We start from the raw sequence: 26,298 nt of genomic DNA on the forward strand, positions 1-26,298 counted from the left end.
AAGGAAGGAGCGGTGAGACGGTATGGTGGGGAGGGGAAAGAAGCGGATGGCCAGCTTGCCCCTGAGTGCACGCAGAGCGCCTGTTAACTGCACACGTGCAAGTGCACCGCACACGTGCAGGATTCCTGCCCGCCCCTGCAATAGACAATGCACCCATACACAGCCAAAAAGCCTCAGACGTGGTTTGTGGAGCATCAGGATATCATCAAACATCTGCCCTGGTCAGCAGAATCGCCTCGTCGAACCGTTATGGAGAGTTTTACAGCAGAGTGTGAAGAACAGATTTCCATCTGCAACATCGTTGAAGCAATTGGCGGATGTTTTGGCATAAGAATGGGGAATGTTACATTGGAAACTATTCAGACACACTAAGAATCTATTCCGTCAAGAACTTCAGCAGTTGTAAAAGCCAGTGGTGGCCCAAATCCTTATTAATAAATAAATATTGTGTATGTGTGACATATTCACGTAAATTTGTACATTCCCCATACTATCTTGTCCATACGTATCTTGATCGCAATGTATGGAGAAGCTGTTAAGAAATGGTCGTCATATTGTTACTGGTACCAAGATACCTTTTTTGCGACTTATGATGAAAACTTGATGAAACAGTGACTGGTAAATCAATACACCTGAAGTGACAGCAAAGCAGCCTCCGCGTAGAAACTTTGGAAATAACTTATCTTTTGTCTGCAGATCATACCAATAAAATCAAAAGCATACCAGAAAAAGAATTAAGCACCCTCCAGGAGTCATCGCTTCCTCTAGCTATCACAATGGCCTTAATTTGGGACATTAGCAGCTCCGTAAGTTTCTTCAGTTATTACATGCTCAGCTGAAGCCACTTACTGATAATTAGATTTAGCAGAGCTACCAGTTTTCGGGGATATTACTCGTTTCGTTTCACCTGCTGTTCTGTACATCCTCAGACTTTTGGAAATTTGGAAATTTGTGGTAAGGTCTTATGAGACCTAAGCTTACACACTACTCACTTAACTTAAACTAACTTACACTAAGGACAACACACACATCCATGCCCGAGGGAGGACTGGAAACTCCGACGGGGTCACCCGCGCGAACCATGAGAAGGCGCCACAGACCGCTCAGCTACCCCGCGCGGCCCTCAGACTTTTCTTTTCTAGGGGATTAACAATGAGTGATTAAGCGAACCAGTCGAGACGTCTAGGGTACCTAAATGTTCGTCAAACCAGGAGCGTGTATGTGCAGGACTGATAACACGGCTGCATCTTGGAGGACGGGAATTTCCACACAATATTCCTCATGACTACGTAGAAGACATGCTAACATTTATTCACTGAGAATCTTTAAATAAACATTGTGTTTCATGCTGATGACAACTAGAATTAGTGAGCCCAAGTCATGGTACGAAAAATAGCCCCAAAATCTGTCCTTGTAGGCACCGAGGCTTATGCTCCTTATTGGTCAGTCGGTGCATACAACAGATTCAGTCATTTGAAAGCAGGCAAAATGGCGACTCTTTGTGCCACACTATGGGCCTCCAGCCATGTGCTGCCCAGTTTGTATTCTTTGGTCCGTTGAAGAAGTGCAGTTTTATGTACCGGCGACAGCAATGGGTTTTTGCCGTATACCGCATTCCGTTTTCGGTCTGAAACTGGCTGAGATGTAACTGCATTCACTGACAGGTTTGTCAGTCAGATTAGTATCCATTGTCAACGATAAGACGTCACACTCGTCTCCAGTGTCTGTCATTAGGATCTTTATTCTGTCACTGTTCCTACGCCGAGTTACATGATTGGTGGCGGTAGGGTTTTACTTGCACATGCATCGTTGAGACCGCATTAATACCTCAGAAAATCCGGCAACTTCTCCCACGTTGTAGTCACGAAAACGTCGAAACATAATAGTTAATTTCTGCCATACTCGCAAGGCGACACCGACTGGCAGATAAATAGCAGTTCATTGAAGTGACTTACGTAAGCATCTGGTAGCAGTTCTGTAGCACGTATAACACTCCACTCATTCTATGAGGGGAAAAAAAGCGGTTGACTAATATTTTCCCTGCCCAGTGTAACAATTTCGAATTTCGTACTTGCATACGATTGTGGCATTCCTACAGTCTTCCTTTCAGGCAATATGCAACTCAGCTGACTCTAGGCCTTCCTATTCATGCCTGATCGTCAAATAGTGATGCCTTTTCCGCTTCAAATGCATCAGGAAATTCATGTTTCGGGTGAACAGAAGTCCATTGTACAACGTATATCATGCTTGGAGTAAAGAAGTGTTCACTGACTGTGGGGTCGTGTTCCAGGGCTTTTGAAACAGTGCAGCTAGGGATTAGCTGGGAGTGATATACAAAAAAATACATTCATTCATAAACCAAAGAGCAATCTAAAAAAATAATTTATTCTTTAACGTTCCTTTACCAAACATAAGATCTTTAATACGTACAATTAATCAAATAAGAGAGTTATTAAAATTTGAATTTGTACAATTTAAGATCGGCTGGCTTTAAGGTCATCAAAGGCTTCGTCCCCACTTGCACCAGGAAAGCACACACATACTAAAACAGGAGAAAATATTTTGAATAGCAAAATTACACGCCAGTAAAATTAACACAAATGGACGTTTGGTTCTCAGATGAAATCAGACTGCGATTCACAGTTACATAATACAAGAGCAAATAACAACTGTACAAGTAAACTCCAAGGAACAACACTGAAATGATTTCAACAAAAAGTACTGGCCACTAATTATTTAGAGACTGAGCCACCCTGAACCAAGAGGCACGCTGTATAAGAGAATATCACTATAATAACTCACATGCAAGAAAAGAATTCAAGCAACAACGGCCAAATGATCGCAATAGCAAAAAGTGGACAGTGAAAAGTTAAACTATTACACCCACACAGTTTCAGTAAAAAAAGGATAGCACCGTTGAACCAATGCGCAACGATAAAAGATGTAACCCGTATATAAATTTAAAAGAACAAAGCGCTCGGTTGGCTTCCAGTGACAGTGTTTTTAACCCATCCAGCACAAGTAACACTCCAAATTACACACTGGGCTGAGACTCCAAGCATTAGAAATATTTATAACACAAACGGATAAAAACTCTTAATAAAATACACCACTTGCACTCTTGACATTTTAAATAAAAGCTGTCAAAATACACTTGGAATCTGAACGCCCCAGTGGGCTCCATTAAGACAAAAAAATTAAACTTTCCTGCACATTGAGTACGTGTTCAATGCACAAATAGCCATAACTGTCAATTACTCGCAATGCAGAAGACGCAAAGGCCACAGACGACCATAAGCGTAAGGTGAAATCAATTTGACGAACGTAGCTACCGGTTTACACTTCTTTGCAAATGCGATAAGTGAAACACGGAGTAAAGGCAGCCGGCAACACAGAATAAGATGCTCATCACACAAATTCATATGCTTCCGCCGCACCATTCTGCCTGTGTATCCACGGATAACCAACTTCAGGAGCAAATTGGAAAGCAGTGTTCCCCAGCCAATTGAATGTGACAATCCGACTTCCATTCAGGATACGACCTGCTTCCGGCAGGTGCTTCATATCTCACATAATCGGCAGCTCCAAGTGCTGGGTGGCCTTTAACTTCTTACTGACGAGCAACAACTAAGCGCGAACCGAACCAGAGAGGTATTGTCGCACCAGGGCACGCGTCCGCTCTCGCAGGCCGCAGGAGTGGACATTCTTTGGCGACCGTCAAAGAGATTACATTGCGCTTTCGATTATTTCGAAAGCGCGCACAGTTTTTCTTTAATTGACCAGTGCTCTTCCTTAGTACTACAAGTAGACATTCTCCTAGCATCTCCTCCTCTGTTTTTCCATTCGACGTATCGTTGCAACATCATTAGCAATTGGATCCTACAAATCTGAGAGTAGCACACGCTAATGCACAGACAATGATGTCGATTCTGTCGTGCCATCGATTGCACGAGACACCCAAAGTGTTAGAGATCCTGAGTCAGGACCCACCATCCACAAATCATGTACATAGATCTCGCTCGGTGCCTCAGAGGTGCTCAGTAAGATAGCGTACAAGCACCATTAAATCCGCGGAATGTTCCTACAACTGTTCTGTAGTGGTGGAGTGATACATTGTCTTGCTGAAGAAATAAATGCTTCCGACGATGTGGATGAACGACTGGATGTATTGTACTGACCGCTAAAAATTGCAACACTGTGAAGTCAGCACAACAAACGTCCAATTGCGATATGTGTTCGACATGGCCGCGCGGGATTAGCCGAGCGCTCTGTGGCGCTGCAGTCATGGACAGTGCGGCTGGTCCCGGCGGAGGTTCGAGTCCTCCCTCGGGCATGGGTGTGTGTGTTTGACCGTAGGATAATTTAGGTTAAGTAGTGTGTATGCTTAGGGACTGATGACCTCAGCAGTTAAGTCCCATAAGATTTCACACACATTTGAACATTTGCACATTTGTTCGACATGCTTGCATACACAAATGATTAAGATTCCATTTCACCTGCTGACATGAAGCCTGAAAATGAGTTCGTGATCAGATTGTGGCACTTTATTTTAAAGGTCCATCTTCATAACAAACTTTTACACTTCACTATAGAGGGTCGAATGATTAGAGAGATTAAGTTAGCTAAAGCTGGGAGGTTTACTGTAATGAATTTAGTTAATATGGGAGGGAATATTGAGAGCCAGAGGTCGTACGTGTGTTACATTCTGTTGCGAAGCTCAGTGAAATGGTACCACGACGAAAGTGGGTTGGCACAGCGCCGAGTTAAGGACACGAAGGAGAACACTGTGTCTCTGCCCATCGAAGGACGTGACAAGAAACATATTTGCCACACGTCAGAATGTCAACATCGACGTCAGTAATCGACACAGTTACGCCAGCTAAGCAACACCAGAATATTCCTTCGATCTACTGGGCTGGAAGAAACGCAAAAATCGGCAACAGAAAGCCATACTTAAGGACCGGCAGCCAGCTCACCATCAACGATCCGTTGTGAGGAGTTGGCGTGACGCAGAGCCCGTCTCACTCGGCACCGCCATCAGTTTGGACTCGTCACTGTCATCGCAATCATCATAACAGTCACCGTCGTAATGCAAGTCGTTGCCCAGGGGGCGCCAGAGTGAGGCCGTCGCTGTAGTCGTCACCGTCGCTTTCGTCGGACGCCGTAAGCAGGCAGGCCCCTGTAATGGGAGTCATCGCCTTGGGTAAGTCGTGGTTACGCACTGTCGCCATCGTCCGGGGACGCTGCCTCCACAAACACCGTGACAGGAGAAGGAGACCATGGCCCGCCAACACCAGACAGCCGCCCGGGGAACGTCACTGAGATAGGGCATTGACCCGTACCACTGCTGTCGCTGCTACGCACCCCAGCCACGATCACAACAGAGGCCTGCGGCGCTTGAGTCCAGCCACCGTGGGACGACCCACCAAGGCCGTAGCGCCGCTGCCGAGGCAGTGGATTGACGCCAACACAGCTACAGTCGCAGCAGTGGGCGCACGTATGAGCCACCTTTGTCACTGCCTAGAAAATTAAGAGCGGAAGAAAACCTCGCCCTAGGGCCAACAAAGAATGTATTACAGTTGAGCAATAAATGTTATTCTGTCATCAGAAGCCTTCTGTGGACACATCCTCACCATCCTCTTCTTAACGCCCAGCAGAGAACCCACGGTCGAATCAATTGACGGGCAGTGGAGTCGAATGATTAAAGACATTAAGTTAGCTAAAGGTGGGAGATTTACTGTAATGAATGTAGTTACAATGTGAAGGAATATTGAGAGCCTGTTTACATCACTGTTATCAGTTCCGTCTACTGCCATCTTCACATCATAAAATATTCTGATGTAGGTATAAACGACAAATTACACTTATATGTACACAGTAAGTGATCATAGTAAGTAGGAACAGACACAATCTCAATTTTGTGTGTAAAGAAAGTGAGCCGTTGCTCGAGGCATGCTTGTCTTGGGTTAAACCTTGGTTGCAGTCCTGTGCTTTTATTTCTACTGCAGTTATTGCGATAATGTTGCTGTCCTCTCCGTGAGTGGCAGCAGCAGCGTGTATCGATACTAGTACTGCTGTACTATCTTTGGTGTGGCGCATATAGTTTCTGGCTGGGTGGTGTGTGACCAGTCGGTCGGTTGACGTGGAGCAGCAAGGAAGTCTCATTCGCGCGTTCTCTGGCTGGGGCCACTAGCGGTGTGCAAGTGCGGTTGGAGTGTGAGGTGCTGCTTGCGAATGCTACGAATTTCGTCGCCCACCGATCTTGGACACGAAAGGTGAGTCCACACTTAACCTACTATCGAGTCTCAACAGTTTACATTTCTTCGTTTGATCCTAGTTGTCGCTTTTGGGACATTCCCGCGAGCAACTATGTGTGTGTATTCAAGTGGGCTAAGATTCCAGCCGTCTTCCTGTGGAGTTTAACTTAATTTATTCCTTTTGATTGAAGTTGACCAGCGGTATCTTCTGCCTTGTGGCCGTTGACGTTCCGGTTACCTGCCCTGGTCGCAGACGTAATTTTCTGCAGTGTATTTTCCTTGTCGTGTTGTTGCTGTCCAGCGCGGCGTGTAGTTCGACAGCTTAGGTGTGAGGTATTGTTGGTCGTTGTGGCGCCAATATTCTGTGTGTCGTTGTATTGAAATCTTGTGGTTGTTTTGCTGCTTGCGTGGAGCGGAACCGATTTTGTTGATTGGTCGGTCGGCTGTCTGTCTGTCGGTTGGGTTGCCTTCAGATTAAAAAGTCGTTGGACAGGCTGCCTATCTCACCTAAACGGGCGTTAGTGTTACAATGTCACGCCGACCCTTGGAAACTTCTGAGCGCCGTTCCTTGTGTGTTACATAGTAATTTCCCTGTTTAGGTTTTAGTTATTTGGTTGATGTGTGGCCCTCAGCCGAGTATCAATACTTCTTAAATAATGTTCTTGTCTTGCCCTTAAGGCATGGGATTGTTATTCCTTTATAAGGGACCTTCAGCCGAATTTTGCATGAAATGTTTTAAGATAAGGCCTTCTTCCTTTTAAACTGAAACTCTTTTTCTAGGCCTTAAGCCGTTAGACATATTTTGTTGATATACCTCTTAAATTAACGTTCTTGTGTTGACCTTAAGGTATAACATTGATGTGCTTTTGTATGAGGCCTTCAGCCGAATTTTTCATGAAATGTTTTAAGATAAGGCCTTCTGCCTTTTGATTGTAACTCTTATTATTGCTTAATATGCGGCCTCCGGCCAAGTTCCATTAAAATTAAATTCCTAAGGCCTTCTGCCTGTTTACATTGAAGATTTAGAAAATATTTTTGGGTGAAACCTCCAGAAGAACCTTGTACTTCAATTTCTTGCTTAGACTTGTTTATTGGATTTTGAGCTTCGATTTCAAGTGTGGCCTTCAGCCGATCTAAAGATAATCAAGGGAGGTCGATTAAAGTTTTGAGTGTTTTACGTCCTTGTTGTAATATTGTGTGTTGATAAATAAAGTCTGTATGTTGAGTGCAACTGACAGCAAGTTATTTTGGCCCCTTTCCACAACCTAATCCGCTCTGACCCACTAGCCCAGGCACTTCAGAAATATTACACAGCGTAATTCACAATCTAATTTGGCATTTTAATTTTCATTGATTGTGAGAATGTCGTGTTATGCCTCGTCTAATTTACAGACATGCCTACCAGCACCTTTCGTGTAGTGGACTGACAAGACAGCCAGTCCACAGTGACGGGTAACCGAAAGGCACGCGTTTAATTCACGCAGGCTTGCTTAAGTCTGAAACAGGATACGTAATGAATGCTATAAAGAAAAGTACGTAGCTGCTGGAATACTTAACTTTAATCCATCATTTGTATACAGCATTCTGGATGATACAAGTGAGACTCTCTCTAGAAATGGTTCATGGCGCCTTGCTAGGTCGTAGCCATGGACTTAGCTGAAGGTTATTCTAACTATCTCTCGGCAAATGAGAGAAAGGCTTCGTCAGTGTAGTCGCTAGCAAAGTCGTCCGTAGAACTGGGGCGAGTGCTAGTCAGTCTCCCAAGACCTGCCGTGTGTGCCGGCCGAAGTGGCCGCGCGGTTCTGGCGCTGCAGTCTGGAACCGCGAGACCGCTACGGTCGCAGGTTCGAATCCTGCCTCGGGCATGGATGTGTGTGATGTCCTTAGGTTAGTTAGGTTTAACTAGTTCTAAGTTCTAGGGGACTAATGACCACAGCAGTTGAGTCCCATAGTGCTCAGAGCCATTTTGAACCTGCCGTGTGGTGGCGCTCGGTCTGCGATCACTGACAGTGGCGACACGCGGGTCCGACATGTACTAATGGACCGCGGCCGATTTAAAGCTACCACCTAGCAAGTGTGGTGTTTGGCGGTGACACCACATTTCGTACTTCGATGGCAACAGGATCGCAGCCTATGGAGACTGTGGTTTAACATCCCGCGATTCGTGCTCACGTAGGGAGATATCCCAGGAGTGCCATGCGGATATAGAATTAATGGGTTCAGGAGGGCCTCATACTCAAAGCCATATAATAACTTGGTGACCCATTTCGAATAGCGCTCAAATGGAAAGATACATTGTTCGCTCGGCACTGGAGGTTCACACCCTGGGTCAGGATATGTTCTTCACTGCAGCGAGGCAAATGCTCAGGAAGACAAGCGATAACGGCTGGTGCACCACTGAATGTCAGCAGGATGACTATTATTGCGGATTCCCTTGTCGCTGCATCAAAGAGACGCACACTAATAGTAGTGCACACACGGGCAAGACTGCACACATGAAAGGCTTTTTGCACTCACGAGTCCCGGTTCTGTATATCAATATCAGGAGGGTGGTATCCGTGTGTGGATGCTGCGAGGATAACGAAACTTGTCAGACGGCATTCTTTATCTTGAGCACTCGGCATGGTTGTGTATTGGATTGAACTGGGTTGGACACACAACACGATCCTCTCACATTCATACACTCATTAACTTACACAGTAGGTGTTAGATTTATGTTGCCGTTAAGAACGATGGTTGTGTCCTATCTTCGAGAATCCATTACCACAAACTCCAGAAGTTTCGCACTAATCTTGTAATCTATTTTGCGACCCAAAGGAAGAATTCCTGGCAAACATTCTTTCCTGAGGATAACGCCATAACCTCTGTTCTGTGTCGTATAGAGAACTATAGATACGGCGTCAGTGATCAGTTGCCTTTCTAAACACTCCACATTTGTGTAAATACGTAGTATCACCCACCTGATATCTGAAATGATGCAGTGCAGCATTCTCACCATATTTCACAACATATTCACTTTTATAAAGCACGAGTTTCAGTATTGGCGGATCGACACTATGGGCTCACTGTGCCAGACGTCAATGGACATACCATTTCATAATCTTTCAAGTTGGTATTGGCATGGCGGGCAGCTATAGACCTCTCCGTCCTTTTCAACGAACTCAAGTAATGTTGGAAAGAGACATAGATGAATGTGTGCAACAGCATTAAGATTTCCGCAATTTTCCTGCTAACCAGGGAAAATCTGCTGAAAACGTTAGTAAGCAACTGGATATTAACAACATTTTCAAATTATTTCTTGTATAATACAACCCCAGACAAAAATTTGAAGGCCTCATGTGTGTGTGTGTGTCTGCGTGTGTGTGTGTGTGTGTGTGTGTGTGTGTGTGTGTGTGTGTGTGTGTGTGTGTTTGTGTGTGTGTATAATAATGCTGGTACCTTGATCTTCCCCATACCACAACTTGTTTCCTTGTACACACCACGCCCTTCTTTTGTTTTCCAGCGTGAGGCTATTGCGTGCAACATACAGCGATATTTTCCAGCTCTGAAGCATCGGTACATTGAAAGCTACTCGATAGATCATGAAACGAAAACTGTACTATGGTATCGTTTGTTGCAGATTCAGGGGTCAGTGTGCTAAATGTCAAAGTCACAAACTGCTTAATAAATTCAACAGACAAAAAATTAGTCACCTCTAGAGAAATTATAAACATCACTTACTGGCGTGTAATTGGCCCCTGGACTTGATAATCAACTGGATTCGGTTGGAAGTGAGTCCATAAGGCTGTGAAGGTACGTCGCATCCAGGTTAAGCCACTAGCTGAGCATTTGATCTCTCAGTTCCACAAACTTGTGCTTACGCTGATGTCGGCGTCTTACCCGCTCTTCTAAAATGTCTCCCGGATTTTCTATGGGATTCAAGTCAGGTCAGGTGAAATCAGGTTAGATGTAATAGGATGAGAGAGTGTTCAGAAAACCAGTCAATAACTCTTCCAGTACAATGGACTTCGCTTTTCTCGTCTTTATTTGCTTGTTGTGAGGTGGTTTATTTCGAGGTGACCGGTTCTAAATCTTCACATCCAGGCAGGGTGTTGTATAGCTGTCAGGTGGGGGTGAACCTTAATTCACTGCCTGATGCAAGTCCTGTCGGATATGGAAGTGATTTTGATTCATAAGGCGTGAAACGCGTCTCCGGCCCCTCCCCCTCTCAGTCAGGATCTTTTTCCGACCACAGTTGTGAAATTGTGTTTCGTGGCCAATTGTGTTTCAGTGCAGTTTGTAGACAAGCTGAATAGTCCGCCTCGAAATATCGAAAAATCCAGCATCTTCACACACCTTATGGCCATGGACAGGGCCAAGCATGAAATATAAATGTCTCGCTGATCGCTGGTGCCTTACGCTTACATAGAGGCAGTGCGAGTGCGGTTGATCACGTGACACGATCGTTGCATCACTGTATATGCCTGAAGATTCCTTTGTACGTGCGCAGCGGGCTGACTAATTTTATCCGCTGAACTTACAATCAGTTTTACACATCGCAGTGACGCGTTGTCTTTGAACAAGATAATGCCGCATGTTGTCTATGCTAGCCTGACCTACCTCAATACAAATCACCATCTGGCTTTTGAGTTTGACTGTTAGCACGGCAGTTAGTGACCCCAGATACCTCACACTCTGAAAATACAGGTGACGAAGAAAAATATGGAAACACCTCAAGCACAAGACATTACAACGTGCAGTACGATGTACCAAAAGCCCTGGGATTCGAAACTGCTTCCACTCGTCTCGAAATGAATAAATACAGGTTCTCTATGGCTCTAAGGGAGTCTTGTAGCATTTTTCCTGCAACATATTGGCAACTTCATGTAATGAGGATGGAGGGGGTATAGCGTTGGCGACCGTTGTCTCAAAAATAGATCACAAAGGCTCAATAACACTGATACCTAGTGACAATAATGTTTTGGGGAGTTCATCTTATTGTTCACAAAACCAGTGCAAGACGACGCGAGGTGTGTGGCCAGGAGTCCTGTCGTCTAGGAAAACAGCATCACCAAATGGGAACATGCATAGTGGCATGGGATGCACCAGATCAGCCAAAAAGTTGACATAATCCCTGGTAGTACCGCGACCTTGCAGAATAACACTGGGCCCCATGGAACACCACGATATGGCTGTTCAAATCATCACCGAATCCGTGTCCTGTTTCATTTTTGCGACGCAAAGTTGGCCAAAGGTTGGAAACAGTGTGAAACAAGACTCATCCAACCAAGTGACAATCTATCACTGCTCCATAATTCAAGGTTTATGGCTTCAGCACCACGTTTCCCTGGTACAAACATTTTCATTACTGATTGATAGTTGTGAAATTCCTTCTCGTCCTGCAATTCTCTGCTGCTGTAGCTTCCTACGTGTTTTACTGGTGCTGACAGGGTCCGCGATTGCGGCACTCTGCTCTGCAGTGACTTTTGCAGCTGTCGTCCTCTTATTTTTCGATACAGTCCTCTTCAGTAATCATCCGTCACGATCACTCAACACACATTAACGTCCGCTTTATGACTTAACGGAAGATGTATGCAGCATAAATCTTTGATACGGAACGTCGTGAAACACCAAACACATCGCCAGCCACGGTGGCCAAGCGGTTCTAGGCGCTTTAGTCCGGAACCGCGCGACCGCTACGGTCGCAGGTTCGAATCCTGCCTCGGGCGTGGATGTCTGTGATGTCCTTAGGTTAGTTAGGTTTAAGTAGTTCTAAGTTCTAGGGGACTGATGACCTCAGATGTTAAGTCCCATAGTGCTCAGAGCCATTTGAACCATTTTTGGAGCAAACACATCGGCTGCCTTGGTTACGGAAGCCCTCTCCTAAAGTGCAGCAACGACTTGCCCGCATTTGTTCTCCTGTATAATGCACTCACAACTATACAGAACACTGTTCTGACCCCGACCGACACTTGCAACGTATCGAGGGCATTGCATGGGTGTCATTCGTTGTCAAATACAGCAGCAGAACCTCCCTGTCAACATCTGTCCTCCGCATGCCGAGAAACTGGTACGCCACCACTCGCCAGACTCTACGATTGGTGGACTTCGGCACAGAATTGAAGCGTTATGAAATATACCCGTATCTGACATCCAGGTTTAGCTCGTCGCGATGCCCAACCTTGTTAGAGCCATTGTTGCCGCCAGTGCTGGCAGCTCTTTGTACTACACCTTTCACCATGCGTACCTCCAAATAGTCTACCCATTTAAATCTGCATCCTACTATACTGCATACACACAAAGTAAAATTTCATTATTTATCCTTCCTAATGGTCACGAGTGTACATCGCTCTCATATCAGGGGACACGTTTAATGATATTTAAACAAAGGCCGCATAGAAGAACTACACCAACAGCGCGAATAATACTCCCACGCGGAATGAATTCTGTGTTGTGGATATCGATGTAAATATGCATTGCCTTCGGCGTTCTCGAATGATTACCGCTATTCGTGAATCCGCGAAACCTCTTTTTCGTGGTTACTTTGGTAATCACCATCCAACTTTTGCTGATTAATGTAGTGACCGCCGGCTGGAGTGGCCGAGCGGTTCTAGGCGCTACAGTCTGGAATCGCGCGACCGCTACGGTCGCAGGTTCGAATCCTGCCTTGGACATGGATGTGTGTGATGTTCTAGGTTAGTTAGGTTTAAGTAGTTCTAAGTTCTAGGGGACTGATGACCTCAGAAGTTAAGTCCCATAGTGCTCAGAGCCATAATGTAGTGACCTATAGTAAACATATGCAGGTGGAACATTAATAAAACCGACAAATTGCTGCGACTGATTCCGCACTGGAAATGTAGGAAAAAAATGTCCTATGAATGTGTGTTCACAAATGGACGGTGTGCGTGCAAGGACAACAAATTGTCCCGGAATACAGTACAGATGTGCACCTCATCCACATCAGAACAGATGTTCAAAGTGTCCTCCATGGGAATGTAGGTGATAGGGACAGTACCGGTTGTCATGCAGGATACACATAATTGTACTTTGGCTTACACCATGTTAGCGGGCCACTCGCCTGGAGCTTGTGCGAGGGTTCGTCTCAATACCCGTAGAGCCCGGTCCTCCAAATCTGGTGTACGCACAGTCCGCTGCCTTCCTGCACTTTCGTCTGTTTGAAAGGACCCATGATCACACAAAACGCCCAAAACTGGCTTCAAATGTTGTGCGATGTGGTTGGTGTCCGTGAGGGTACTTGTTTTGGTATGGCAGTGCTGCCTCTCGACCTTTTCCGTCTGCTTGGCCATACGCGGACACCATCTCGGCTTGTTCACGACAGAAATACCGGACCATTCTGCTGCTCACAGTACGCTGTGCCAATCGCACAGCTTGCAACACACGAGGAACACACTACACGTAGCCAGTGGAACTCTTATTCGTCAGCGCCATCTACCGTCGCAACGATGCATTTCCGGACACATGTTCATGGGACGTTTTTTCCTCCATTTCCAGTCAGGAATCCGCCCCTGCAGTTTGTCGGTTTGATTAATGTTCACCCTGCATAAAAACGTGTCGCAACGAGTTTGTATCTCATAATGGTTCTGAATGATATAACTGTCTACCAGTTGATGAGCTCGGTTTCATTGTATAACAATAGCTCGTAACGTCACCAATGTTGTCCTTAGCAGCTAACTGGCGGCTACAGTTTTCCCTGTTCAGAGTTCTGGTGGTAAAACCCTTCAAACGGTGACACTTGTCCCTACGCTCGTGCGACCTCAGAGATCGACAGGTACTGTGTGCGTCGGCCTCCCACGACCTGACCGCGAACTAATTCGTGGAGATCGCGCGTTTTTCCATCCTCGCACCGGCGCACTTCACAACAGCTGGAAACACGTCGTTATCGTGACAAATGGGGCTAGACAGTTTTCAGAGATGAAAGGATCGATCTGTGTCCAAAGCAGCGTATAGTTCTGCTGGGAATTGCTGCTTGAAAAAATTAAAAGAACTACAAAGAAACACAGCAACCAGGCGTTGTGTATGTCACATTAAAGTAGAATGCACCAAACCCCTGCACGGTGTTATCTCACTTCATATGGAGAGGTGTCGTTCATCAGAGGAATAATGTTAATCCGGTTATAGTTACAAACAGGGTGGGTCACATAAGTTCATAATCACTGTGAAATCTAAACCTGGTCGTACGACGCACCTGTGGTCCATTGTCGAACAGTTATGTGGAAAACCAAAATTTTCCACTACCTCGCTTTTAACGTTTAACACATTGTTCGCAGAAACAGAAAAATTGTCATTTTACACCGGAACAAGTGATACCTCATTAGACTTCTCATTTTATGAATTCTCGCGTGGCATTCAACGACCTTGTCCGTCAGAGGCGTAAAATATCGTTGTACGTTGCACGCAATAACCTCACGAGCGCTGGAGAACAAAAGTACATCGAAAGGCGTAGCGGGTACTGCTAATCGTGTTACGTTATGAATAATGGCACCATATCGCCATTACATCACACACACACACACACACACACACACACGTATTACATCATACAATTTTTGTCTGGAAAAGTATTATCCAGGATATAACTTGAAATAGTTTTAATCCGTCATTGCCGACAAAGGTTTCCAGCAGATTTCCCTGGTTAGCAGCCAATTTCGGAAATGTTAATCCGCTCCTACACAATCATCTGCGCTCCTCCTCAATGTTGCTATCAATTAGCAGAAGGAAAAAAAAGAGTCCTACAACAGCCGGACACACTAAAGAAGTTAATTGTAACGATGTGGCCGATTTAGCTGTTCACTGCCTCAAAGTTGTGGCATGTCTCGGATTCGAGAGGACGACGGTTTCCCGTGATTTCCCTAAATCGCTTCAGGCAAATGCCGGGATGGTTCCTCTGGAAGGCCACGGCCGACTTCCTTCCCCATCCTTCCCTAATTCGATGGGAGCGGTGACCGATGACCTCGCTGTTTGTGCCACTCCCCCAAATCAACCAACCAACCATCCATAGTAGTTTACGCGCTTTCCTATTTTCTTATTGATTAATAAACCCCTAATTTGATTTTGTAATTATAGCCCTGTATTCACCTGACAGAAGTCCATCTCCACCTGCCACCTAAATTCACTAGTTCCTTTGGACTGTAATCTATCCATTTCCCTTTTTAAATTTTCTAACTCACCTAACATTCCATGCTCCGATCAATAGAACGTCAATTTTGTTTCTGCTGATGAATAAATCCTGTTGAGTAGTTCCCGCCAGGATATCCGAATGGGGGACTGTTTTACGTCTGGAATATTTTAGGCAAGAGGATGACATCATCATTTAACCACACAGTAGGGCTGCATGCCCTCAGGAACAATTACGGCTGCAGCTGCCCCTTCCGTTCAACCGTTCGCAGTGCCTGCATAGCAAGTCCGCATCAGTTAGTCACCCAAACTGTTCCCCCTGCAACTACTGCAAAGCCTTATGCCGGGACAACACGTTTGTCTGACATCTCAACAGATACCTTTGTCGCTGAGGCACGCAAGTCTCCACACCAACGGCAAAGTCCATAGTTCATAGGGGATGGATTCTATGGTATGGTTCTCATTCATCTAAATACCTAGGGATTACAACTGCCAACAAGTTAAATTGTTGTGGTTCCAATTCAACTCGTACGCAGTTGTAATCCCTAGGTATTTAAACAAATTTTAAATTTCAATTTATATGATTTTATGAGTAACCGAAATATAACATATTTTTTAGTAATCATATAGAAGGTCCTATACTACTTATTGTTAATGTTGATTGCCACCTTTCGCACTACGCAGTTATAGACCGTAAACGCCAGAATCATCCGTAAATAATCTAGCTGCTCGTATTGTCTCCTAGTCATTTATGTAAATCAGGAACAGCAGAGGGCCTGTAAAACTTCCTTGGTAAACCCCATATATCACTTTGCTTTTACTAGACGATTTCCCATCAGTTACTACAAACTGTGACCTTTCTGATAGAAAACAGCACAGCTAGATGAGACTCCACAGGCAAGCAGTTTGGTTAGAAGCCGCTTGTGAGCTGCGGTGTCGCAAGTCTTCTGAAGATCCACACATATAGAATTTGTTCATCAGCGTATATGTCATTTACACGGCTACCCTTAAACTTCGTCCAGTTAGAATTCTGAACCTCAAACTGGACTGAAGAAGGAATATATGGTAAAGAAACATCTGCACCACGTCCGTTTTGGTGATATTCTACTGAGTGCAAATAAACTTCTGCGACGAATGGTCTAACTTAATTGAGTAAGTTTGATAGTTGGCCTGAAAATCAAATTTAGTAAGACTAAAATAATACATAACAAACATATCGAATGGCAGATTGGCCGCATTAACAATGAAGACAAGGAACCATTTCTTGAGTTTTTGTGCTTCAGGCCCTAGATGAAAATTGCTGAATGTACAGCTAAAGAAATAAACAAAAGAGTAAAAGGATTCGAACTGATTTTCGTAAACTCAAAAGAGCTTTCAGACAGAATATTCCAGTGTATCTGAAATGGGAAGTACTTTTAAACCACTGTAGAAATAACACCATTGGTCAGTATGACGTCAGATTGCAACGGAGTGTTATCGGAGAAGAGGGAAAGAAAAATAGTTACAAATTGTAACTATAGATGGCGCTGTAAGTATCATAATTTAATAGTGGTTGACTACAAATGACAAATGAATCATACAACAATGCCTAAGGTGTAAACCAATTGAACTACTCAGTGTGCATGGGTGTACAAGTGTGATATTGTTAGTTACGTGAGCCCATCCACCACGGCAAGGTCATATCACATTGGATAGGAAAAATCGGTTTTTAAGTGTCCTGAGGCCAAATACCACATAAAAAGCATCATTCACATTGGTTTTTAATTGTCCTCAGGCCAAAAACCGCATAAAAAGCAGCAATCGAAATCAAATCGGAAAACATGTTCAGTATGCTGTGCACTGTTTTCTGCAACAAGCTGAAATCGAGAAACAGCATGTTCCACAACTGGTTGAAATGTTTCCGGGGTCACGTACAGAATGTGTTACTCAATGTACGCCTTCAATGCAGCTAAGTTTTCAGTCGGAACACTGAACACATCATCTTTCAAATAGCACCGCAGCCAGAAGTCACACGGATTAAGATCAAGTGATCGGGATGGCCAGGCTGTAGTTAAATGGCGGCTGATAATTCTACCATTTCCGAAATAGCGCTTCAGAAGCTGTTTAACTGGATTTGCAATGTGCGGAGGTGCGCCATCTTGCATAAAAATGATCCCATCCACACATCCTCGCTGTTGGAGAGCTGGAACGTCGTGGTTGCGCAAAAGACACTCAATGCACATACCAGTGACGGTACAGGTAACAGGACCGGAAACACCTTTCTCTTCGAAAAAATATGGCCCTGTGATAAACGATGCCGTAAATCCGCACCATGCAGTAACCTTTTCACGATGAAGTGGTACTGGTTGATTTGCGTGTGGATTTTCCGTTGCCCATATTCGACAATTCTGTGTATTGACATATCCTATCAGATGGAAGTGGGCTTCGTCTGTCCACAAAATATTCCACGGCCAATCAAAATGGCTCAAATGGCTCTGAGCACTATGGGACTTATCTTCTGAGGTCATCAGTCCCCTAGAACTTAGAACTACTTAAACGTAACTAACCTAAGGACATCACACACATCCATGCCCGAGACAGGATTCGAACCTGCGGCTGTAGCGGTCGCGCGGTTCCAGATTGTAGCACCTAGAACCGCTCGGCCACTCCGACCGGCACGGCCAATGACTGTCCGCTTCCATGCGAGCAAGAAATTCTAAAGCAATGGTCTCTCTTGCTGGCAGGTCAACAGGAAGCAACTCGTGTGCATGGGTAATTTTGAATGGGTAGCAAAGAAGGATATTTCGTAGGAGTTTACACACCGTGCTCACGGGTATATCCAACGTTCAGACAATTCTCCGTGCACTACACGTTTGCACACCACCACTCTTCTCCTCCTGCATTTCGGTGGCCACTGTTTCTACTGACGTTGATTCAATTCGTTTCCTCCCTCTACCAGCTTGCATACCAAAAAAACATTTCTTTTCGAATTTCCAAAAATGGTTCAAATGGCTCTGAGTACTATGGGACTCAACTGCTGTGGTCATCAGTCCCCTAGAACTTAGAACTAATTAAACCTAACTAACCTAAGGACATCACACACATCCATGCCCGAGGCAGGATTCGAACCTGCGACCGTAGCAGCAGCGCGGCGCCGGACTGGAGCGCCTAGAACCGCACGACTCGAATTTCCGAATCATTTTCTCCAGACCCACGACAGTCATCGGACCAACGCCTTTTTTCAAACCCTTCAGTGTCCGAAACTTCTGCAGAGCGACGTGTGCACAGTCATCATTCTTGTAACACAGCTTTAGAAGCAGGGTGCGATCCTCCATTGAGACGGTCATGGCGAACGTCGCAGACGCGAAAAGAAGAAAAGCCGTGTACTTCAATGGGCCTTGCGCATGACAGGTGTTTTCTTTTACATGCTCTGACATATACAGCGCTATTTATTGATCAATTTTCATGCTATTTCTTTTTCTTCCGCCATACGTTTTTCTCCTTCTCCGATAATATTCCGTTGCAATTTGACGTCATCGTGACCAGTGGTGTTATTTCTACAGCGTTTTGAAAGTTTAATTATGATCACCTGTATACTATGAGTGTGTATCACTCATGGTAATGATATACAGCCTTTTCAAGGGAAAATGTTAGAAAATCAGAGAGTTTCTCACTAAATAAGGAAAAGAGCCATGCTGAGAATTAGTTCGAGAGGAAAGAAATCACATGGAACAGAGTGAAAAGGAACACGTCACTATGACCGCAGTGAAAATAAAATGGAGATGGGCCGGAGATGTAGTCTGGGCAATAGATGGTAGGTGAACCAAGGAAATTCTTTGTATATTTCCAGAACATAACTGAAGACCGAGACGCCGACCTAACGGCAAGTGGTCACATGACATTACAAAATATGCAGGAGCAACATGGAGAAGTCAGGAGCAGGGGGTCTTTATCCATCAGTGGCTGATGACGATGATTATTATTATTGTTATCATTATTATTTTTATATTATTATAACTGTGAAATAGTACTATTGTTGTTGTTGTTATTATTATTAGATTATTATTACTGTGAAATACTCCAGGATTAAAACTTTTAGGGTAACTGACGAATGTTACTAACCCTTTATTATACACCAGTTAATTCTGATTCCTGATGTGCAGCTGAAGAAACTGAAATAACATTGCTTTTAATCGCAGTTTGATCATATGAGTACGAGCACGCATTTTAATGATAGCCCCGAATCTTAAAAGACATGCCTTCTCGAAAGTGTTATTCCCCCTCTGGTAGTTTTTACCAGTAAGTCGTAGATTAGACCTCTAGTGACTAACGTCATTGTGCGAGGAGCTAATATCGATTCGACTCTAGAGATAAACCAACCGACCAGCTTCTGCGGGATACTGGAAGACGACGACTTCGTGGCTACTCAAGTAGCGCTGTATCATGTGTCATAATTAGCGCCTCTCTCTATACTTTACCCACTGACAATGGAGTTATATAAACATCCATACTCAGAAAGCCACCTAATGGTACGTGGGGGAAGGATAGTTTGTGTATCACTTTACTTTTTAGTGACTCAGTCGTGAATCTTTCACGGGAAGAGCGACTCTTGGTAGGCCTCTGCGGGAGCTCAGATTCGTCTAATTCATGATCGTTTCGCGAAATATACGTAGCAGGTCGTATTAGGAATATACTGATTAACTCTTCTAAGAACCCACCTCTCGGATGACTAAATAACTCGGTTGATAACCGGAGATTTCATGTGTTCTAATCCTTATAGCCTGTGCCATGAGTTCGGCAGTTTACGCGCATGGAGAGTCAATACTTAGAAGCCATAACGGGACGATAGCTGTGGAAGACACGGCTGCTCACCGTGTATTTTCTCAGACAATTAATTGGTGAGTGGTTTGCTGATAATTGCCGCTTATCTCCGCCGCATCAATCCGCTATATCCGACGACGACAATTCTCATGGAAACTTTGTTGCTACAGCAGCTTTTATTACATCGAATGAGTACTTCATCTGCAAGGGCCCACAAGGTGGCCATTGTTTGACGTGTGGGTTCTGGTGCAGTCGTTTTTAAAATAATAGAGGGATGCGATTTGAGTGCCATTTATTGGAGGCAAGCAAATGGATTTTCCCCAGAACTTCAGCACTGAACAAATATCTATTCCTCGTACTATACTATTCGTAATACAACAAAATGGACAAATGTCGTGTTCAGTCACGCATGACGTTGCAACAATTGGGTCTAAGTGCTGAACGCACTCTAAGTGTTTGGTCGTGAAACAGCTTTACCTCTACGACACATTTGCGCCGACTGATTTTGCTGGGCTAAATTTCAGTACTACATTTCAGAAAGCATTCTTGAGGCCTTTGGTTCCTTTTAAAATAACATTGGCAAATGTTTCGTAAACTATTAATTTCAAAGTAATTGGAAACATTAGTAGTTTTGTCACTGCCGCTAGGATTGCAAATTTCTGGTCTTCGAGCCTCAGGGCTTCCACTTCATTTGCCAGTCCCAAGTCTTCACAGAGAGATTGCCTGCGATCCAACCACTGTGATATGATTGCTCATCAGTGCCGTACTCTTTCAACAACTTATTGTGGATTGTTGTTGTGTTTTCTGCTTTCAAAGGCAGAAACGAATTACGGCACGAATCTCGTTTGTGAATGGGTTGAGTCATTTCGTTTTTATTCCGTTGGCGCCGTGCCAGCAAACAAATAAAAATCCGAAATGGACGGAAATCGGTAGATGTGATATACATGTGCAGACAAACAAATTATTACATTTTCAGAAAAACTGGATTATTTATTTGAGAGGAGAACTTCACATATTGACCAACTCAGTAAAGCGTTGGTCCACCTCTGGCCCTTATATAAGCAGTTATTCGGCTTGGCTTGATACAGTTGAAACTTTCCTGGCAGATTAAAACTGTGTGCCGGACCGAAACTCGAATTCGGGACCTTTGTCTTTCGCAGACAAGCACTCTACCACTTTTTTTCTTTTTTTAATCTCATTTAGTTCGTTATAGTTTGTTGTACTTATTCAGGGCGGACGTCCCATGACGCCTGTTCAGGTTCATCATTGATCCGTTCACTCAGTTTTTTTTTTTCATTATTATTACAGAGAGCAGCTAACCACTGAGCTACCCAAGCACGATTCACGACCCGTCCTCAAAACTTTAACTCACCCAGTACCTCGTCTCCTACCTTCGAAACTTCACAGAAGCTCTTGTGCGAACTTGGAGAACTAGTACTCCTGGAAGAAAGGATATTGGGGAGACACGGCTTACCCACAGCCTGGGGGATGTTTCCAGAATGAGATTTTAACTCTGCTCGGAGTGTGCGCTGAGTTCGAGTCTCGGTCCGGCAGACAGTTTTAGCCTGCCAGTAAAGTTTCACATCAGCGCACACTCCGCTGCAGAGTGAAAATCTCATTCTGGAGTAATAGACGTTAGATATGCGTCTCATATCGTGCCATATTCTGTCCAAATGACGCGTTAGGTCGTCAAAATCCCGAGGTGGTTGGAGGACCACACCCGTAATGCTCAAAACGTTCTTAGTTGGGGAGAGATCAGGTGACTTTGATGGCCAAGGTATGGTTTGGCAAGCACGAAGACAACCCTCGCCGTGTATGGGCGGACGTAATCTTGCTGAACTGTAAGCCCAAGATGGCTTGCCATGAAGGGCCACAAAACGGGGCATGGAATACCGCCGACATAATGCGGTGCTGCAAGAGTGCCGCGAATGACAATCAGAGGAGTCGTGCTGTGAAATGAAACCGCACCCCGGATCATCACTCCTAACTGTCGGACAGTATATCGGGCGACAGTCGGGGTGGTATCGTACAGCAGGCCGGTGCGTCTCCAGACACGGTTTCGTTGATCATCGGGGCCCAATTCGAAACGGGACACATCACTGAAAACAGTTCCATTCTAGGCCGAATATGTCGGACACAGTTGCAAACGGACGAATTGTACAGGGCGCCTTGAGGTGAGTCCCATTTCTGTGGGCCATCTATTAATGGTTCTTGTGGTCACTGAGGCACCAGTTGCACATCGGATCGATGATAATGATGAATAAGGGGCTCTGAATGCCTCTCTGACAATTCCTCCGTCCTCTCGTTCTGTGGCCTCTAGGTCGACAGCCTACACCTTGACGCTGTATTCGGCCATGGGTCACCCATCCCTGCCAACACCGCAGAATAGTGGCATCGTTGCTATTCAGATGTCCAGCGATCCGCCTGTTTCTCTGCGCCCAACTACACGTCCTCTCTCAAATGTCGACATCAGTGTATGCCGTTCACACACCTATCTTCGAGGCACAGTTACAGCACAAATGAGTAAACGGAATGAAATTCGCAAAGATTTTCTGACCTGGTATCGACATGTCTCCAGATTACTAATGCCTTCCAGCTGCGCGGTGAAACTGTGCTACAGCATCACACCTTCATCCATCGGCCGCCGAAGTTCACAGTTTTGTATTTTCCATCGAACACTGTATGGATATCAATTTGTGATCAGTTTTCATGACTCCTTCGTGGTTGTCGTTTCTTTTTCTGTCTTAGAACGTATGTATGTATAGTTATTCTTTCCACGCAGTTAGTGGCAATTGTCTAACATAGTTACCGTTTTATTTTGGCGCGTAAACAGCGCCTCGCACTGCACAAATATTCACGAAGTCTGCTTTTCTTACGATCCTGGTCGGAACTCCTCATTACTCACAGCTACATACGCGCTTGTCGCATCTGAGGGAACGGCCAGTTGAGGCTTCGTAAATGCAGCCCAGCTCACATACCATAATTTACAAGTCTCTGTATTGCATACTGAAAACTGTATTTGCTTGAAACAAAATTAACCAAAAGAATCATAAAATGTCGAAGTGCATTTGTGATGGGAAGTATCCCAACGTCAGTACTTTGTGGAATGATGTTTATATTGCCATATTTAAGTTATTTCAGTCCATCGAATGTTAGTGACCTCAAAGCTAATTGTGATGCGCGTAAAAAAACCTCCGTTGACTTGTACTGTTTCTCCTTATAAACCTATAGAATGTGACTCAGTATTCTGCTTCTGTAACTTGTATCAGTTTGTTGTGTTGCCCGTAAATGTTATGCCGAACACAGAGAACGCAGCTCTCGAGTGTTAAAAGAAATTTTAGCACCCTAATATAAGATATTTTTATTGTATGTATTAGAGAGTTTAGATATGCGACCTCCTTTTGAAGCACTAATCGACAGTCTCCAATGAGGAAATGTTCAGATTTGACTAATGTTTTCCTTTTTGTGTTACAGAACGCTCGCGCCAGCTACGACTTCAGCAGCAACGACCCCTACCCGTACCCACGGTATACGGACGACTGGTTTAACAGGTAAGTCACTGCAGCACTCAGAAAGGGACCTTGTACAACTCATCTCCCATGTATAACAGCAAATTCAAGAACTATTTGAAGCAGGGCTGTTCAAAGTTGGGAAAGACCGATACAGATACTTGAAGTAGATGTCTGTATAAAAAAAGTAGACTTAATTTTGACAGTATCACGGACTGGGCCTGTCAATAACTTACCCCTACAGTAAATCTATACATAGTGTAACATAGGTGCAGCTTTTTTTATATGTGCTACCTTAATATGTGCACACATCTCTGTGTCAAAGAGTCTTCCCAGAAACACATCATAATTTTAATCTACATCTACGTGATTACTCTGCTATTCACTATAAAGTGCCTGGCAGAGGGTTCAATGAACAGCCTCCAAGATGCCTCTCTACCGTTCCACTCTCGAACGGCGTGCGGGAAAAACGAGCACTTAAATTTTTTCTGTGCGAGCCCTGATTTCTCTTATTCTATCGTGATGATCATTCCTCCCTATATAGATGGGTGTCAACAGAATGCTTTTGCAATAGAAGGAGAAAACCAGTGATTGAAATTTCATGAGAAGATCCCGTCGCAACTAAAAACGCCTTTGTTTTAATGATTGCCACTCCGATTCACGTATCATGTCTGTGACACTATCTCCCCTATTTCGCGATAATACAAAACGAGCTGCCCTTCTTTGTACTTTTTCGATGTCATCCGTCAGTCCCACCTGATGCGGATCCCACATCGCAGAGCAATACACCAGAATAGGACGGACAAGTGTGGTGTAAGCAGTCTCATTAGCAGATCCGTTGCACCTTCTAAGTGTTCTGCCAATGAATCGCAGTCTTTGGTTTGCTCCACCCACAATATTACCTATGTGATTGTTCCAATTTAGATCATTTGTAATCTCTAAGTAAATAGTTGAATTTACGGCCTTCAGACTTGTGTGACTTATAGCGTAATCGAAATTTAGCGGATTCGTTTTAGTGGTCGTGTGAAGAACTTCACACTTTTCTTTGTTTTGGGTCAATTGCCACTTTTCGCACCATACACATATCTTATCTAAATCATTTTGCAATTCGTGTTGGTCCAGACTGTAAATGACAGCATCATCTGCAAATAATCTAAGAGGGCTACTCAAATTTTCTTATATGTCGTTAATATAGATTAGGAACAATAGAGGGCCTATAACATTACGTTGGGGAACGCCGGATATTACTTCTGTTTTACTCGATGGCTTTCCGTCTGTTACAACGAACTGTGACCTTTCTGAAAGGAAATCACTAATCCTGTCGCAAAACTGAGGAGATAATCCATAGGCGCGCAGTTTGGTTAGAAGACGCTTGTGAGGATCGGTGTCGAAAGCCTTCTGGAAATCTAGAAATATGAAATCAATCTGACATCCCCTGTCTATAGCACTCATTGCTTCACGAGTTCCGTGCTGACTATGTACCATAAATAAATCGTTTTCTTCGAGGTAATTCATAATGTTCGAACACAGTATATGCTCCAAAACGCTACTGCAACTCGACTTTAGTGATATGGGCATGTAATTCAGGGGAATACTATTTCCCTTTTTTAAGGATTGCTGTGACTTGAACAATTTTCCATTCTTTAGGTACGGATCTTCCTCTGAGCTAGCGGTTGTATATAACTGCTAAACATGGAGGTATTGTATCAGCATACTCTGAAAGGAACCTGACTAGTATACAATCTGGACCGGAGGCTTTGCCTTTATTAAGTGATTTAAGCTGCTTTGCTACACCGAGGATATCTACTTCTATGTTTCTCATCTTGGCAGTTTTTCTTGATTGGAATTCAGTTTATCTAATTCTTATTCTTTGGTGAAGGAGTTTCGGAAAACTGTGTTTAATAAGTCTGCTTTAGTGGCACTGTCATCAGTGACTTCACAGTTGTTATCGCGCAGTGAAAGTATTGATTACGTCTTGCCACTGATGTGCTTTGTGGATGACCAGAATCTCTTTGGGTTTCCTGCCAGATTACGAGACAGAGTTTCGTTGTGAAAATTATTAAAAGCATCTCGCATTGAAGTACGTGCTATATTTCGAACTTCTACAAAACTTTTCCAATCTTGGGGATTTTGCGTTCTTTTAAATTTGGCATGCTTCTCTTGTTGCTTCTGCAACACCGATCTGACCCGTTTTGTGTTCAAATGGTTCAAATGGCTCTGAGCACTATGGGACTCAACTTCTGAGGTCATTAGTCCCCTAGAACTTAGAACTAGTTAAACCTAACTAACCTAAGGACATCACACACATCCATGCCCGAGGCAGGATTCGAACCTGCGACCGTAGCGGTCTCGCGGTTCCACACTGCAGCGCCTAGAACCGCACGAGCCGGCCGCGGTGGTCTTGCGGTTCTAGGCGCTGCAGTCCGGAACCGCGGGACTGCTACGGTCGCAGGTTCGAATCCTGCCTCGGGTATGGATGTGTGTGATGTCCTTAGGTTAGTTAGGTTTAAGTAGTTCTAAGTTCTAGGGGACTGATGACCTAAGATGTTAAGTCCCATAGTGCTCAGAGCCATTTGAACCATTTAGAACCGCACGACCACTGCGGCCGGCCCCGTTTT

The 26,298-nt window shown here is 44.4% G+C and overlaps 1 protein-coding gene across 1 annotated transcript in view; it reads left to right on the forward strand.

Moving 5' to 3' along the window:
- LOC126188520 (neuroendocrine convertase 2) overlaps nucleotides 1-26,298 on the forward strand; it is a 1,507,992-nt gene that overhangs the window by 839,744 nt on the left and 641,950 nt on the right. The window contains exon 5 of the mRNA XM_049930122.1: nucleotides 23,646-23,722. Coding sequence (XP_049786079.1) covers nucleotides 23,646-23,722 — 77 coding nt within the window. The remainder of the gene's footprint in view (nucleotides 1-23,645; nucleotides 23,723-26,298) is intronic.

This window comes from Schistocerca cancellata, chromosome 5, assembly GCF_023864275.1.
Source record: "Schistocerca cancellata isolate TAMUIC-IGC-003103 chromosome 5, iqSchCanc2.1, whole genome shotgun sequence".
Classification (NCBI taxonomy): domain Eukaryota; kingdom Metazoa; phylum Arthropoda; class Insecta; order Orthoptera; family Acrididae; genus Schistocerca; species Schistocerca cancellata.